This window comes from Podarcis erhardii (genome assembly GCF_964252035.2).
Source record: "Podarcis erhardii genome assembly, chromosome: 6".
Lineage (NCBI taxonomy): Eukaryota > Metazoa > Chordata > Lepidosauria > Squamata > Lacertidae > Podarcis > Podarcis erhardii.
The window spans coordinates 14,131,878-14,150,143 of NC_138510.1; the positions used below are offsets into that span (position 1 = coordinate 14,131,878).

At 43.7% G+C, this 18,266-nt stretch overlaps 1 protein-coding gene across 1 annotated transcript in view; it reads left to right on the forward strand.

Annotated features, from left to right (window-relative positions):
- Positions 1-18,266, forward strand: part of LOC309344776 (piezo-type mechanosensitive ion channel component 2-like) — a 58,892-nt gene that overhangs the window by 18,902 nt on the left and 21,724 nt on the right. The window contains exons 18-34 of the mRNA XM_081867426.1: positions 154-317; positions 1,636-1,812; positions 2,366-2,512; positions 2,790-2,990; positions 6,023-6,227; positions 6,449-6,550; positions 7,527-7,692; positions 8,559-8,802; positions 9,213-9,309; positions 11,074-11,236; positions 11,778-11,867; positions 12,898-12,989; positions 13,916-13,987; positions 15,234-15,346; positions 16,426-16,534; positions 16,888-16,959; positions 17,903-18,072. Of these exons, the coding sequence (XP_081723552.1) occupies positions 154-317; positions 1,636-1,812; positions 2,366-2,512; positions 2,790-2,990; positions 6,023-6,227; positions 6,449-6,550; positions 7,527-7,692; positions 8,559-8,802; positions 9,213-9,309; positions 11,074-11,236; positions 11,778-11,867; positions 12,898-12,989; positions 13,916-13,987; positions 15,234-15,346; positions 16,426-16,534; positions 16,888-16,959; positions 17,903-18,072 (2,384 nt within the window). The remainder of the gene's footprint in view (positions 1-153; positions 318-1,635; positions 1,813-2,365; positions 2,513-2,789; positions 2,991-6,022; positions 6,228-6,448; positions 6,551-7,526; positions 7,693-8,558; positions 8,803-9,212; positions 9,310-11,073; positions 11,237-11,777; positions 11,868-12,897; positions 12,990-13,915; positions 13,988-15,233; positions 15,347-16,425; positions 16,535-16,887; positions 16,960-17,902; positions 18,073-18,266) is intronic.

Below are 18,266 nucleotides of genomic sequence, written 5' to 3' on the forward strand. Positions count from 1 at the left end.
AGCATCACCTTCACCAGATTAAACTCATTATGGGAAGCCATAGCAGCAGATTGCCATGCTCTTCCTTCAGCCCTCCTCTTTGCAAATCACACTTTGCTTCTCCGTCTATTGTTTATCTCCATCTAAAGTTACCCCCCCCCCCAATTTCCTTAGTGGAAAAGATGAACAAATGGACAGAAGTGGTTGACAGTGTGGTGCCTCATCTCCTGAAGCTCCTGGCAACGATTCGAGCAATGCAGGCGTTTGCTTGGCGATTTCTAGAGCTCCACATCCTGAAGATTCTGTCCACTTGGATTATCTGGATCACTGTACACGAGGTCAGCTAATAACTATCATTCTTGCCTCAAAGCCTGTAGGGAGACCCAGAAAGCAGAGTGACAATCCAGGCAAGTAGGTCTGGACCATGGACAGCTCTGAATGGAGTTGGAACAAGCTCCTGAGCTTGGACCCAAGAGCAGCAGGCTAGGATATTGCTCCAGCAAAGGTCTGGAGCCAACTGAAATTTAATTAAGCTGCAGACAGATCAGGTTTTTAGCTCCTCTGCTGGAGAAACCTTTAACAAGCAAGAGAGTGATGCTTGACTATTCAGGTGCTGACTTTGCAGAGCTAGTGGTCCTGAAGCCATGGAGCCGGTAGCAGTACTGGTGCCAAGGGTCTTTGTTTCCTGCCAGTGGGTCCACGCAGTCCTGGCCTTGCCACCAAACTGCCCTGTCCCAATGCCATCCAGGTGATTTGCAGTGATGCCTGTTTTGGGAAGGCAGCTTCGAGGCTGTGCCATATGACACAGGGCTTCCTAATTTGATGTACCAAGGAATGGACAGGCCCATCAAAGTTTGGTCCATCCCAGTTCTTCATGGGAATGGGACTAAGTCTGCCCCAACTCCTTTCCATGCAGATTCTTTGAAATCTCTGTGAAAACACACAGATCTTTTTAAAAGTACTTGCGAGTTGGTGCAAGCGCTCAGAGGCAGCTCTGAAACGCATGTGCATGGCTGTGGATTGTGAAGTAGACCCACAATCTGATCTGGGTCATGATCCACCCAGATCAAATCATCTGAGCCTACTTTGGAATCTGAATTTGATGTCCCTGTCCATACATGACCTTACTGATCCTTGTTCAGACAAAATGTTAGCACCCACTTTTTCCATAACTGCAATGTATTCAGAAATAGACTGGAAAGAGAAGCTGCTGAATTGCAACTTATTACCAAACTTAAAACCATGGAGAGACCTGGTCTGAACAAAGACATTGGATTCTTATCTCATTATACATGACAAAGCCATTTTTCACCTTCTCACCCCTTGCTTTTTCCTGTAAGACCTATTGCAGTCGTTAAGAGTTGTCAACAGGCTCATCACAGCTATCTGCCAATCACCCATTCCCACCACCCTTCTGAGCAATACCCCTCCCCACCTTCTCACTATATAGAAGGGTCTGGTAACTTCTGTTTCAGTGTATCTGAAGAAGTGTGCATGCACACGAAAGCTCATACCTAGAACTAACTTAGTTGGTCTTTAAGGTGCTACTGGAAGGAATTTTTTGTTTATGTATTAAAATGTTTGTTGCAAAGTGACTTCAGTCGTTGTTGGTTCTGTTGGTAAAACCAACGTTTTACTTTTTACGTTGGTTCACAGGTGTCTTTGATGAACTACCCTTTCTTCATCCTCTGGGCATTTGCCCTTCCATATTCCAAGCTCTGCCCACACGCCTCCAGGATCTGTACGTTTTGGTCCTGCGTGATAGTCTTCTGTAAAATGGCATACCAGCTGAAATTTGTCAAGCCTCTGACATATTCTTCAAACTGCACACAGGTCTGCTTGCTACATACCAAGGACCCAAACTTCTGAAGAATTTTCTGTGCTTGCTTGTGATTTCCTTAGAGCAGGGCTGGGGAATCTCCAACTCACCTCCAAACTTGGCCTGCCTGAAGGTCCATTTTGGCTCGCAAGGCCATTCCCCACTCACCTGCCCATCAGCTGATGTCACTTAGATAGGGCTGCCATACAGCCAGATTTTCCTAGACATTACTGGGATTTCAAAGGTGGAATTGGTGTCTGGGGGGAATTTCTGAAAGGTGGAGCTTTGTCCTGGATCTTAGGCAAGTCAATAAAAAAAAATAAATCACATTTTGGGGGCGTTTTGGTGAAAAAAACCCCATCAACTTTTGGGGTTCCTGATATGTCCTGGTTTTCGGGTCTAAAAATGGTGGCAAATTGGCAAAATGGGGGTTTGTGCTGGTGGGTTTCTAAAAGAAAGTTCAACAATCTTGGGGTCTTCCTAAAAAGTTCAGCATCTTTCGGGGTGTCCTGGTTTTTACTCTTTGAAATATGACAACCCTACACTTAGAAATGCTTGTCTCCTCAGGGGCTTCATTCAAATATGACTTATTATCACTACACCAACATGAATGAATTACTGGAAAAGTCATTGTTGTACAAGGCCCCTGTTGACCCAGCGCATTGGTTTGGCGGGCTATTGAAGTGCAATGACAATGTTCTTCCATGTCTAAAGGTATGAATCTTGTTTAAACACTTGTGTTAGGGTAAGTAAACACTTAGATATTACAGTCATTTCAAAAACACTTGATTATGTGCGAGTCATACATACGAAGGCTGGCCCTGCTACTGGGTAGAGTGGATATTTGTCCAGACCCTTGGTTTGTGTCAGCCACCAACCAACTCACATTCAGTGTGGTATAAGGAATAATCTAGCTGTGGGTGGGGCAGGCATTGTTCCTGTTGTTTCCTGGGTATTCTTGTGAAGCGTTCTTCTTTCTTTCATTTTGTAGAATCACCTCACCATCCTGGTTCTTATGGCTCTAGAGGCCACAGTGCATCGCCACCAGCTTTTTTACCGAATTCAGAGCCAGCTGATGCCGCCTCCCACGGGGAGCGTTTTTTATGACGTGGCCCGGGAGAATCTGGATGATGGGCTCCTGAGTTGCATCAAATACTTTGCCAATTACAGTTTCTACAAGTTTGGACTAGAGGTAAAAAATGATTACCAAGTGAGGAGCTGGGTAGGGAGGCTGGAGGTCAAAAGAGGTTTGGTTTAGAGAGGGACACGTTTCAGTGCGACATCTGAGAGCCAAGCAGGAAGCTAAGGCAAAGCTTTTCCTCACATTGCTTGATATGTACCCAGTTTCATGAACGGGGAGAGAAAGCAATTTGTGTCGCCCACATGCAAATGAAGGAAGTCCTGTGAGAACTGGACAGTGCAGATGGTGAACTGGCAGCCATGGCTATCACCACAGAGGCACTTTTACTTAATACACATCTGCACAGAGACATTTAGCAGTGTGAACTGGCCCACAGACCAGGTGCTTCTGTGTAAGCCTCCCCCCCCCCCCCCCGGTGGTACAGATGCCATTGGCTCACTCGTTTTTATATTTCTTTCACACACAAAAATGTCATTTACTGCTTTAAAGAGTATTTTTCATAATTGCAGTCAAGGAAAGAAAGCACTCGACTATTCTTGAGAAGTGAGGTGATGTTCCTCTGAAGCTGTTGCTTTCAGCCTGCTCCCACCTTCCTTTTGGAAAAATGTGATTTGTGATTTTAAAATAAATTTGAAGTCACCCTTCCACTACAGGTTCAGCAGAAACAAACCTGGGTCAAACTATTTAGCACTGTCAACTCATGTGATCCAAAAGTGTGGTTCTTGATGTGGTTGGTACTGATATGGAATCCTCCCTCCTTGCCTGAGAATTTTTCAGCCGTTATTGGTTTGGAAAATATGCCTCCCCTTCCTTCCTTCCTTCCTCCCTCCCTCCCTCCCTCCCTCCCTCCCCTCCCCCCCTTACACAATCTCTTCCCACCTTGGATCAAATCTATGCTTCCAGGTGTCATAAGAAAGCTGCAGAGATAGTGCAGGATAGTGCACACCCCGGAAATGATCTCTTTCAGCTTCTGCCTTCTGGAAGAAGGTACAGGGGTTATAAAGACTAGGACTAGCTGCCTGAGAAACAGTTTCTATCCAAGTGCGATTTTGGTTTTAAACGCAGTGTAAGGTAGTCTCTGTGGGAGTATATTGTGTTTAATTATGAGGTATCAGAGTTTTTAGGGGGGTAACCAGGCTAGGATAGGTGGGATAGCAGGCTTGTTGGTTTTTGAATGTGATGTAGATTTTTTTTCAATTTTGTTGCTCTGTATGGGACAATGGCAATAAAGATTATCGTATCGTATTGTAAAAATAAATCTACTTGAGAACTTCCTCAACTTTTAAACTTTTCTTTTTTTAAGAAGAAATAGCAACACATTAAAAGCAGCTGTGAAAAGTTGGTTGCTTCCCTTCCTTAAGCAGCTCCAAGCAGCAGCACTTCCGGGCTTTGCAGAAAGGAAGGGCACCACAACTAAACATCTGCCAGGTAGTGCTTTAAGAGAAAGATCGATGACCCCTGAAAATTCACCAGAGGTGTGGCCTGGCTGGGATGAGCTGATTACTACTGTGCAAGCTCCTAGGCCTCATTAGCCCCCCCCCAAGTCAGCTTATTGTACATAAGCAGCAGAAGTCAAGATACACACATGCCGTTTAGATTCCTGCGCCATTTTGTTGTGCCGACCCCCTTCTTTGCCACCCTCACTTTTCATTAAGAATGAAACAAGAGCCTTCCTGAATGAGGCCCAAGGCTCATCTGTCCCAGTATCCTGTTCTCACAGTGGCCAACCAGTTGCCTATGGCAAGCTTGCAGTCAGAACCTGAGTGCAACATCGCTCTCTCCACACTAGTGATTCCCAGCAACAGACATTTGGAGACATACAGTGTTTTACATCAGACGTCTTTCATAGCCATCCTGGTTGGTTAGAGATTAAAACACTAACCCAGACCTTAGGATGCAATTACTCCCTCCCCCAGGCGCATTTTCTTCCGCAGAAATTATACCAGACTACACTATTGTTGGGACGCGGGTGGTGCTGTGGGTTAAACCACAGAGCCTAGGGTTTGCTGATCAGAAGGTCAGCGGTTTGAATCCCCGCGATGGGGTGAGCCCCTGTTGCTCGGTCCCTGCTCCTGCCAAGCTAGCAGTTCGAAAGCACGTCAAAGTGCAAGTAGATAAATAGGTACCACTCCAGCGGGAAGATAAATTGCGTTTCCGTGCGCTGCTCTGGTTCACCAGAAGAGGCTTAGTCACGCTGGCCACACGACCCGGAAGCTGTACACCGGCTCCCTCAGCTAGTAAAGCGAGATGAGCACCGCAACCCCAGAGTAGTCCGTGACTGGACCTAATGGTCAGGAGTCCCTTTACCCTTACCTTTACACTATTGTTACCAGCACAGTTATAAACGACGCCCCTGAATTTCAGACCTTCCTTGTGTCCCTGTTTTCCAGGGACAGTCCTAGGTTTACAGAAGCCGTGCTGGTTTCTGATTTGATGCCAGAATGTCCCGTTTTCCTTTAGGACGTACCTATTTTCATTGGAGAAATGTTGGAAAATATGGTAGATTTTCCCGGTTTTCATTGGAGAAATGTGAAAGTTGTAGAACTTCCAAACCAAGGAGATAAGTAACTGTTTATATATATTCGAATCTGCTCAGAGGGCTAGGGAAACCCAAACATATGGTCAGGGTAATAATAATAATAATAATAATAATAATAATAATAATAATGGAATAGATAAATATGTTGATATGCATAGATTAAATATGTAAAAATGAACCAATTAAAAGTAAGACTAACAATGGATAGATAACAAACAGGATAATGTCACAATGTAAAATATACGTTAATTCATAAGAAGTCAAGTTGTGGTAAAGTCACATGGGTGTATTTTATTGTCTTCATTATTTCAATGTACACAGGGTTTGCCTCTGTTGATTTGTAATTGTAAAACAGGTATTCTTTTGTGAAGAATAAACAGACATAAATAAATAAATAAATAAATAAATAAATAAATAAATAAATATTTTTATTGAAGAAATGTTGGAGAGTATGGGATTTCAGCTTGCCAATTAGTTTCCTTTCTGAGCACAGGAAGCACATGAAAAACACCTGAGCACGCCCCCCCCCCTTCTGCTCTTTCAGATCTGCTTTGTGGTTGCCATCAATGTGATTAGGCAGCGTATGGACTTCTATGCCCTCATCCATGCCAGCTGGCTGATTTACCTGTTGAGCCACCGGCGGAGGAAAGCCATGGCTGAAGCCTGGCCCAAATACTGCTGCTTCCTTGCCAGCATCGCAGCCTTCCAGTATCTCCTCTGCATTGGTCTCCCACCCGCTTTATGCCAAGGTACATGCAGAACGGTGTGTTCTAGCAGGTAGCAGGGCAAGTACATTCGGAGGGGGGCGTGTCGTCTAATTTAGGATGAGCAAAAGGGCGACTCTGCCGTCTGCTGGATAGCCAAAGTTTTGCCTCTTGGCAGTTCCCTGTGAATCAAATGTGCCCAGACACTAAGCTCGGAAATTAGTTTAAGATGCTTTGTGTAAAGCAGATAATCTCTTTACTGGCAGATTATCCGTGGAGAACCTCTCACTGGCTGCTCCATTCAAATCTGATTAAGTGGCTGTATCTGCCCGATTTTGCCAAGAGGCCGGATGCTAGTTTTCTCCTTTGTAAGTATAATCTGTAAAGTCATGGGACACCTGTTTAACAGGCGTTAATAGCTGTTTCTTCCAGAGGAGGAAACATCTAAATTGTGGCATGATGTAGTTTGTCAGGTAACATGGGAAAACTTGAAAAGCCAGGTGGGTTAATAGCAAACTGGGACACGGGTGGCGTTTTGGGTTAAACCACAGAGCCTAGGACTTGCTGATCAGAAGGTCGGTGGTTCGAATCCCCGCGACGGGGTAAGCTCCCATTGTTTGGTCCCAGCTCCTGCCAACCTAGCAGTTCGAAAGCACATCAAAGTGCAAATAGATAAATAGGTACCACTCCGGTGGGAAGGTAAACACCGTTTCCATGCGCTGCTCTGGTTCGCCAGAAGCAGCTTAGTCATGCTGGCCACATGACCCAGAAGCTGTACGCCGGCTCCCTCAGCCAATAAAGTGAAATGAGCGCCGCAACCCTAGAGTCGGCCATGACTGGACCTAATGGTCAGGGGTCCCTTTACCCTATATACTGAGCTGGCCCATTGGTTCATGTTGTCAAATGTGGCCCTCCAAAGTTCTCTGTGTGGCCCTTGGGACTCTCTCCACACCACACTCCCACCTCAGCCACACTTCCTCTTTCCAGACCTTTTGGGTGTTTTTGCCTGCTTGTCCTTGAACTATGATAATGTCCTTTGCTTGCCGAGATGTAGGACAGAGATGGGTGTTTGTGCGGAGAAACCAGCTTACTGTACAAAGCCTATGAAGCGGTCCATAAATTTGTTTAATCCTGCCGCTGCTACTGCTACCGTTTGCTCTGTCGTCCAAACCTGCGCGATGGTTTGTTTCAAACAAACCATGAGCAGTAAGCCAAAAATAAGCCAAGAACAAACCTTCTTTTAAACTTTTTTTTTTTTTTTTAATGCTTACAATTAAAAAGCAGGGAGAAAATATTCCAAATAAATCAAATCTCTTTCCTCGCCTCCTTTCTCCCCCCTTGCAGATGACTTCCTGCTTCTGCTCGCTGCCTCTCTCCAGTGGCAGGTGTTTGAAGATGAGAATAAGCTGGTTGTGAGGATGCAGGCGGGAGACAATGTAGAGATCAGCCACAGCCTCGACCCAGCTGGGCTAAGCGAGTACAGTCTGGTACCAAACTTTATCCACTGCAGGCAAGAAACTGTATTTGGGGCCTAGGAGTTTGTGTGCTCTCTCTCTCTCTCTTTCTTTCTTTCTCTCTCTCTCTCTGTGTGTGTGTGTGTGTGAGAGAGAGAGAGATTGCTCCATAAAGAAAATAATAATAATAATTTATTATTTATACCCCGCCCATCTGGTTGAGTTTCCCCAGCCACTCTGTGTTAAAAACAGTACAGCATTAAATATTAAAAACATCCCTGAACAGGGCTGCCTTCAGATGACTTTTAAAGATAAGATAGCTGCTTATTTCATTCACATCTGAAGGGAGGGTGTTCCACAGGGTGGGCGCCATTACCAACTTGTCCATTAGGAGAAGTCCAAGTGACACTTGTGTGAAGATATGAGAGCCACGTAACAGAAATGCTTGCTCATGATAACATAGCCCCCTCCAGACTGGTAGCTTTCCCCTAGGCATATTATGCAACATATCACTGATGCAATAATAGTGTGTTGGTGTGGATTTATACTGGATCATCGATCCGCTCTGAAATAATGACCATCTGGATGTGCAGGCTGGTCCATTAGGACAAGTGGATCTCTGCTCTCCAAGCTCCTAATTACTTACAACCAGTCCAGAAGGTGGCACTGGCTGTCAGCTTCCTGAGTGTCGCCCTTGCAAAATTCAGTAGGGAGCAGGATGGGGGCAAAACAAGAAGAGTTAGTTGGCTCCACCTACTATTGGTTCTGGCTTCACCTACCATTAGCTCTGGCTCCCCCTAGTGGTAGCCTCCCTACCTTCTACCCTATCAGCTCCATTGAGCGCCAACCAATTGGGCACCTGGAAATGCCCCCGTGTCACAGCAATGCCATTTGTGATTTGTTCATCTCTTGTTTCCTTCAGGTCTTATCTGGATTTGGTGAAAGTGATTTTGTTCAGATACCACTTTTGGTTTGTCCTTTGCCTGATTTTTATGACCGGGACAACAAGGATCAACATCTTCTGTGTGGGCTACCTCCTGGCCTGTTTCTACTTCATGCGTTTTGGGCAAAGCCTCCAGCTGAAGCCAGTCAAAGACATACTCAGACTGTGGGACTATCTGATCGCGTACACAGCTTTGGTTATAGCCGCAAAGAACCTCCTTGCCGTATGTATTTGTCAAGCTAGCAGAGGTTGAGCAGAATTATCACCTTACCTGTAGTCATTGTCCCATAATGGAATGTGATCTCGGTTGCTCCAGTAAGCCACCTCAGGGATAGGTACAAGTGCAATTGCATGTTTATTTAGATGAGGAAATAATGCACAAGGATGACTCCTGATTAACCTGAGATGTTGCTCATACTATCTTTTATTGTTTGATGCTTTGGTGTGTTCTTTTATACTTTGTTGGAAGTTGCCCAGAGTGGCTGGGACAACCCAGCCAGATTGGAGGGTTACAAGAAATAAATCATCAACATCATCTCACAGTATTGGTTTGAAAGGGCCAGTCTGGGGCTTAGAGGAATGCATTAGATTCCCCCTGAACTGTCATCTTTTTTCCCTCCTCTTTGCCCACAGATTGGAGCATGTGCATATCTTAGTAAATTACAAACAAACCATTGTTGGCTAATTCAGACCTTTGGTATGTTCTGCACAATACCGGGATATGACGTAGGTAAGTAGGATGCGGAAAGAGAGATCCTCTGGCATTTCAACTTAAATCAAACACTTCGGATGAGAAACAGTTTTCTTCTACCTTTTCTTTTTCGTAAAAAAAATCTTATTTCTCTCTCTCTCTCTCTCTCTCTCTCACACACACACACACACACACTTTACAGATTTTAATATAGACCATAAATTACTTTATCCATTGACTTTCTGTCCTCCCCTTTCACGGTTTCCATATTTATCCTTGAATGCTGCATATTTCACATATATTATTCAATACATCCATTTAAACCTATTTATCTTAATCACTAATGCTGTTGCTCAATATTTCAAGTCCTCATGTTTTCATCTTGCTGTAGTAGCTCTTCAAATACTCAATAAAGCATCTCTGGCCCTCAATGAATTTTTCGTCATTTTGGTCTCTAATCTTTGCTATTAATCTTGCCAGTTCTACATACTCCATCATTTTTAAAAGCCATTCTTCCTTTGTTGGAACCACTTCTTCTTTCCATCTTTAGGCATAAAGTATCAGTGCTGCTGTCATTATATACAGTGGTACCTTGGTTTAAGAACAGTCCTGTTTATGAACTATTCGGTTTACAAACTCCGCAAAACCGGAAGTAGTGTCCCAGTTTGCAAACTTTACCTCGGTCTAAGAACGAAATCCCAATGGTGGAAGGGCACCGGCGGTGGGAGGTGTCATTAGGGAAACCGCGGCTCAGTTTACGAATGGTTTCGGTTTAAGAACGGACTTCTGGAACAGATTAAGTTCGTAAACCGAGGTACCTCTGTACATAAATAAATTAACCAACTCTTTTGGTACATCATTAAATATAATTCCTAAAAATAAAAGCTTTGGGTTTCTTGGGAATTATCAACTTGAACATCTTTTAAATCTCATCATATATCATTTCCCAATAGTCCTTAGCTTTTTTGAAAGTCCACCACATATGGAAAAATGTTCCTTCTGTCATTTTGCACTTCCAACACAGACCTGACTTAGTTTTGTATATTTTGGCTAACTTATTTGGTGTTAAATACCATCTACTGTATAAATCATCTTCATATAGTTTTCTCTTAAAGTGTAACAAGCTGTACTTGTTAGATTACTCTTCCACAACTTCTCCCATTAAGACAGTTATATATTATGTCCCTCATCTCTTGCCTGATTTCTCTTACTTTTTCTATCATGTTGAACACCCGGCTATAATGAAAGTGTGAGCTAATGTTTAGATTTTTGCATGCATTTTTACCTAATATACATATTTTTGCAAGCAATTATCTCTAATATAATGGACTGTTTTTATTAATATATTTATTTTTATGTACACTTTCCCTGATATATGTACTTTTATACACATCATTTGCTTAGAGAACTGCACTGCAAAATTCAGAGAAGTGCAGATTTCAATGCATAGCTGCATTTCATTTTGTGTGTGTGTGTGTGTCTGTGTGTGTGTGTTTAAATGCAGATTAGATACTTGCATAAATAGACAACCTGACCTGTGCTCCACATTGCTTGTATGCCAAATTCCCCATTGATGATCATCAGTGAACTTCAACTACGGACAATGACACAAAGATCTGAAATTGAAGCTAGAATTTGCTTCTTTCCCAGCAGTTATTGACCATGTTTTGTCATCCCTACAAAATCAAAGGGTTGTCCCTGGCCTCCACATTGAATAGCATAATTAGAACAATAAGGAAACTGCATGAACCACTCACATCCTGGCCACCTGGAGAATATGTTGTGTGTTTTCCTCTTATCTAGACCCACCTGAGGATGAAATATGCGAACTGCCTGAGAAGGAAGCAGGAATAACCTGGGATGCGATATGTTTCACTTTCCTGCTAATCCAGCGTAGAATTTTTACTAGCTACTACTACCTCTATGTTGTTGCAGATCTTAAGGCTGCCAAGACCTTGGCCTTCAGGTATGTGGCAAAGATGTATGAAGTCCGAACAAGATTGCAGATTGTTATTGAAACAGGAGATGGAATCAATGCTACAGACTGAAGACCAATTCGCACAACCAAGTTGGTAGGATGAATAAGCCATCTGGGTGGAACTGGGCTGTTGAAGAGTCAGTTGACCTAGATTGCTCCTTTGCTGTGAGATGTAAGCCTTTCTTATAAGTTACTGGAGTAGTGTGATTTGTGGCCTCCTTGTGCCTAGATCCTATGCTGCTTAAACAACATGACTTTGGTAGGAAGCAATCAGACATGTTAGGCAACTGATGGGGTTGCATCTCTCTCAACCATATTGGTTGTCAAAACCACATGATTCCTTTCTTACATGGGTTTCTGGAGCAGTATGGGTTCCTACCACTGAAGAATAGCTCCCATGCTAGGAAAGTAAGATTAGATTTCTTCCTTCAGAAATAAGAAACATGAAGTTGGCTTTTCTTACCAGTTTGCATCCAAATGTGACCTATAAGGTAGATAAGATGGTTTCGAAATTGTCTCATACATGCAGAGGAGCCGAGCTGTTTGAAGTAAAGCTTAAAAAGGTGGTGGAACTCAGGGTGGAAGAAGAGAGAAAATCAATGCAAACCATGAAGAAGCAGTAAGTCTTGCAACCTCAACATTTATTGACAGAATTGTATAACAATTGCCTCAGAAGTGGTTGGGAAGGCAACTTCAACATATTTCTGTTTCTTTTCTGAACCTCTAAAATACAGTCCGAGTATTAAAATGAGCTAGTGAAACAGAGAGATGGTTGAATAATAGTACTTAAAAAGGACAGCATCTTGGACAGATATTGAAATTGAATGAAATTGACTTGCAGTGTGGTCTGTGTGTAGTATGAACTTAGCTGCTCGGGGCATCTCTGGGAAGGTACACATTTATCAGTGATAATAATAATAATAATAATAATAATAATAATAATAATAATAATATATTATTTATACCCCGCCCATCTGGCTGGGCCTCCCCAGCCACTCTGGGCGGCTTCCATAGAAACCAAAGATACAGTAAAATATCACACGTTAAAAACTTCCCTGAACAGGGCTGCCTTAAGATATCTTCTGAATGTCAGGTAGTTGTTTATCGCTTTGACATCTGCTGGATGGGCGTTCCACAGGGCGGGCGCCACTACCGAGAAGGCCCTCTGCCTGGTTCCCTGTAGCTTTGCTTCTCGCAGAGAGGGAACTGCCAGAAGGCCCTCGGCGCTGGACCTCAGCGTCCGGGCAGAACGATGGGGGTGGAGACGCTCCTTCAGGTATACTGGACCGAGGCCGTTCTGGATATATGGATATATATATGGATATATGGGCCCTGCTTCTGGTCTCTGTGGGTCATAATGCTGGTCACAAGAGTTGTTGGTTTTTTTAAAAAATCCCCCTCCACCATTATCTCTGTGAAAGAGATGAAGGGCACTTAAAGGTGCAGGATGGGAGCTGGTGATCTCTTCTCTAATAAATGCCACGCCCCCAAGTAATAGGCAAGTCTTGATTGTAGTACATAGTAAGCCCATTCAGGGTGTAGCATATGAGAATGTCTGCTTGCTGCTGTGTTCGGAAGCAAGCTCTGTGAATGACTTGCAGAGGACCAAAAGCAAAGGCAGTGTTTGTTTTTCTGTGGGGAATCTATAGGCTGGAGCTGATCAAACCAAAGAGAAATCTCACCACCTTGGAGAAATGGGTGCCAGAAGCTGTGCAGGAGTCTGAAAAAGCAGAGGATTCAGGTGGAAAACATTTGTTTTGTTTTTAAATGGCATGTACAGTGGTGCCTCGCAAGACGAAAAGAATCCGTTCCGCAAGTCTCTTCGTCTAGCGGTCTTTTCGTCTTGCGAAGCAAGCCCATTGACGGCTTAGCGGATTAGCGCTATTAGCGGTTTAGCGGCTTTTAGCGGCTTATCGGCTTATCGGATAAGAGGCTTAGCGGCTTAGAAAAAGCGGGGGGAGGGGAAAAAACCCGCAGGAACTCGCAAGACATTTTCGTCTTGCGAAGCAAGCCCATAGGAAATTCGTTTTGCGAAGCACCTCCAAAACAGAAAATTCTTTCGTCTAGCGAGTTTTCCGTCTTGCGAGGCATTCGTCTTGCGGGGCACCACTGTATCTTGCAATGTAACTTATTAGAAAATGATAAATGGCTGCTTAATGGTTTCCAGTGCATTTCTTCATCACTTTCCTCATTGCAGAAAGTCCATTGGGGGGGGGAGGGGCAGGTTTCAGGTCATGGTGCAAGATCTCCAATTCCACTTTAATTGCACGACCTAAATTTGATGGCATGTAGGATTGAGCTACACCCCAAAACAGTGGCAGTCCGGAAGCAATAAAAGTTTGCATAATGTGTTGTTTGTTGGCTAGCCTTAGGAAGAGGCAATGAGCTATGGAAGGAGGTCAATGAAGGAAATTTTATGGAGCCCCTTCTGCCTTCTGCAGTTGCCCACACACTTTGAAGTCTGTCTTTGTAATCAAGTGGCTTAGAAACTATACAGAAAGGAGGATTTCCATTCTTGAGTTTGATCTCTTTTCAGAAACGCTGGAGGCAGACCTCTTATGTTGCCTTCTCTTCATGAATCATGTGTGGGGCTGCAGGGCATGCTTTAACTGCCTGTCCATGGGAACATTTTATTGAGTAGTTTTTTTTTTCTGGGCTCTTTTGCAGAGGATGATGCTAACAAGAAGGAAAATGAAGGCAAAAAGACATGGTGGCAACCATGGGTCACTCACACTTCAAGTAAATCTCTTGTGTTTACAATGCCTCCCTTAGTGTGACACCATGCAGCTGGAGTTTTCTATTCAAAAATCACTGTTCGACCAATATTTTACCCCAGGATTGGAGATCCTGTGGGCCTTCGAATGTCATTGGACTACAACTCCATTCATCCCTGATCATTGGTCATGCTGGCTGGGAAAGATGGGAAGTGGAGTCCAACAACACTCGCAAGGCCATAACTTTCCTATCCAGGCTGTACGTTGCTTCGTTGACTACTCCAGGGATTGCAAAATCCAAAGAATTAATGGGTTAGATCAGAACAACGTTGGCTTGATCAAGAAGAAAATGCTGATTAGCTGGGAAGCAGATTTATTTATTTATTTATTTATTTAAGCAGTATGCAAAACCCACAGGGTTTCCCCAGTAGCTAACATTCAAAGATATACTGCCTTTGAACCTGAAGATTCCATTTAGCTCTCTTGGTTAAAAATGGCCAATAGACCTTTCTTCTATTAATGGGTCTACTCCCCTTTTAGAACCAGTGGCCAGCCTGACATCTTGTTGCAGTCAGTTCCATATGTAGGCCATTGCATCCCAGAGATTGACATGCAGCTACAGATTAAATAAAATTAAAATCAACATGTCGGCATGCATTGACATTTCCTCATTATTCTTCAGCCCCAAAGGGGCTGGTCTTAGGAAAGGTCTTAGAACTATTCTGAAAGGTCCTCTGACCTGCACAGTGGTGGTTCTGCAGTGCAATAGTTACCCATTAACACTCAGATGGTTGAGGTGTGGACTTCTGTCATCTTCTTGGCTGGGTGGAAGAGGAAGTTCTAATATGTTTTAGTGGCTGCAACGAAAAGAAAAACCACTTTGAAACTTTTAAAAGCACCCAAGCAGTGTACAAATTTTATGGAATAAGTATGAAACCAGGGGTGGGTAGGTTTGAAACCAGGGGGGTGAATTGATGCACGGTGGCAAGTATAGATAGGTAGCCATGTTGGTCTGCCATAGTCAAAACAAAACAAATTTCTTCCAGTAGCACCTTAAAGACCAACTAAGTCAGTTCTTGGTATGAGCTTTCGTGTGTATCTGAAGAAGTGTGCATGCACACGAAAGCTCATACCAAGAACTGACTTAGTTGGTCTTTAAGGTGCTACTGGAAGGAATTTGTTTTGGTGGCAAGTATGTGGAACTCTGTGCACAGAGTTACACAAGACTTTTCAAGTTCTCAGCTGTGTCTGCTTCCTACATTAAATTTCAGTGATTCGAAGTGGGAGCTATTACCTCTTTGAGACAGATAGCGAGGAAGAAGAGGAACAGGGGCCCACTGAAAAGAGTGAGAAGGAATCTCTGAAGAAGAAAACAGCATTTCAGGTGTGTGATAATTCTTCCAGAAGAGCAAAAAGAGCTGGTTTGAGGTCCGGGAGACAGAACTTCGGGAATAAGGGCAAAGGGAATCATCCTGCCAATGGGAAGTGTGGACTGTGAGGATGAAATTCATTCATAAAAAGCAAAGGTAGTCCCACTTATCCAGAACAACCCCCCCCCACTCAAATCCAAAGCTGGGTGCAACACAAAATATTGGCAAGCTTTTGAGTGGCCCAGAAGTCTTCATTAGTCAGGATGTTACACAAAACAGGGAGGGAGAAGGGTGGATGGGAGAAATAAATGCAAAAAGTGTTGAATATTGTAGCCGTCCTGCATCTGCAATCCCTTCCCTATGGCAAAGACGCATAATTAAGATTAGGACTTCGTTGCACCTAGTATTTTATTATATGTACTCAGTCCCAGACAGAAACTCTTTGCACCTCTGCTCTGCTCAGCAAAGCATGGTCAACATAGGAGAGACTGGGACAGGGCAAACAGGAACCGAGCAGGAAGAGCAAAGAATCTGTGCTGCATTTTGGATCTTTGAAGGGGATGCAGGGAAGGTGCCATAGACCATTGTGGCAACTGCAGGTGCTCCTGTCCTAGATTTCTAAAAACGTAAAGGGACCCCTGACCATTAAGTCCAGTTGTGGCCAACTCTGGGGTTGCGGCACTCATCTCACTTTATTGGCCGAGGGAGCCAGCGTACAGCTTCCAGGTCATGTGGCCAGCATGACTAAGCCGCTTCTGGCAAACCAAAGCAGCACATGGAAATGCCGTTTACCTTCCCGCCGGAGCGGTACCTGTTTATCTACTTGCACTTTGACATGCTTTCGAACTGCTAGGTTGGCAGGAGCAGGGACCGAGCAAAGGGAGCTCACCCCGTCGCGGGGATTCGAACCGCCAACCATCTGATCGGCAAGCCCTAGGCTCTGTGGTTTGACCCACAGCGCCACCTGCGTCACTGTCCTAGATTTCTACCTCAAAGTTAAATCCAGGCAGAAATGATGTAGTTTGATGGACTCTCCCCTTGCCTCACTCACACCCTAAAGAACTGTTGAATCACAAGCTTCACTTTTTTGCAGCTTGCCTATGAAGCCTGGATGACCAGTTCAAAGTCAGCTCTAAAGATGAGGGAACTTGATGAAATCAGGGACCAAGGGAAGGAGCAGCAGCAGCAGCGCCAATTGGCAGGTAGTGGAAATGATCCTTGTAAACCGCTTTAGAAGCCACCTTGGCAATTCAGCAGTATACAAATAAATATGTGTTATAATAATGACAGGCAGATACCCTAAACATGAGGTACAGTCTCACCTGGGCTTTACAACTTCAGACTGGAGGGCTGTGTGTGTGTCACATTTTTTATGTTTCCACACTTTCAAAAAATTCCTGCATGTGGAAAGCTAGATTCCTCTTCCCCTTGCATCTTTCTCAGTAAATTTCCAATGGCAAAAACTGGAATTTCTGTGTCACACACCACGGAAGGCGTAGAGTTGGGTTCACAGTTCTGGGATGCATTTCCAATGTGTTGTTCTGCTGTGCTTCAGCCAACGGGAAAATGGAATCCTGGGAAGGAAATCTGGAGAAGTCAGCCCCAGAAGAGGACTTGGATGAGCCAGGTGATTAATTCCTCTGCCTATCTACCTAGGAAATATTTGGCATGCTGTTGCTGAGGAGGGAAAGGAGGAGTCAGAGCTTCAATATGGCACTGGCAAATTAATCTTAATCAAATGGTGATGGTTCTTGTAAATTGCCCAGTGTTTTTCTGTTGATGACAACTTTCATCGGGGACTGTAGCTCAGCGGTACAGAGCATCTGTTCATGCACATGTGTATAAGTGTTGATAATTATCAGGATTCCTGCAAACGTGGAGGGGAAATTTAACTCTTTCCTGTGGCCCTGAGGAAAATCCCTTCTCTTTATAATACAATAAAATAGCAGTGCGTGCAGACCTTCAAAAACTAAGGTTCACTGTAAATGCAGCTGACCCCCTTGGAAAACAAGGCATATCTCTGTTTGTGGTGTTTTTATTTATATAGACTTGTTATAATTTCCATTATACCCAAAGTCTGGAATGTATCACTGATGTCTCTGCCTGCCCCCTTTGCCTTTATATTTCTTACCTGTTTTCTGTGATGATTTTGTTCTAAGCTTGATTTTGCATTTTAATTTAAATAAAAACAAAACATCAGTAAATACTGGTTGGTTAAAAAGGAAGAAAACATAATATTGCAAAGTCCTGTCTAAACAATACTGTTTTCAGAAGACATCTGAAAGAAGGCAGAGATGGGATGAGACTCAGATAGTAATCATTGGTATGAGGGAATAGAATTGTTAGAAAGTTGTCCTCATTTTCAGCTGTGAAATGAGGAAGAGTAGAGATTTCTCAAGTAAAAAATAAAACAAAGCATTTGCACTGCCAAACAAGCCATCTCCAATCTTGGGAAAACTTCAGATGCTGCAGTTGATGCAGAAAATGGGGGTGAAGTTTCAGGCGTACAAAAGATATTTTGGGTTGCGTCAAGGCCCTTGGTGATTCTTACATGGGCTTTCTCTTCTCAGCAGAAAACATCGTTCAAAGAGCAACCAACATTGTTAAGTTCACTTGGGTTTTTATCCAAGCGTTGCTGGATGACACCACAGAGGCACTGAATTCCCTTTGTAAAGATAACCTGGATGTAGCAAATGTGCTGAGGATAGAAAAATGCATGATTTGGCGGGAGATTCAGAAGGTAAGCTCTCCGGACCTTGACACTGTTTCCCGGTTTAGAAAAGCAAGCAGGAGCAGATCAAGTCGGAAGAGTACAGCATACAGATTCTGGATCGCATCCTTAAGTCCCACCCACTGAATTAGTTTCTTAGCTTCCAGGGTGTTATGTACTGAGTTGAATAGGATCCAAAATGCAGAGTCTGATTGGTCCTAGAA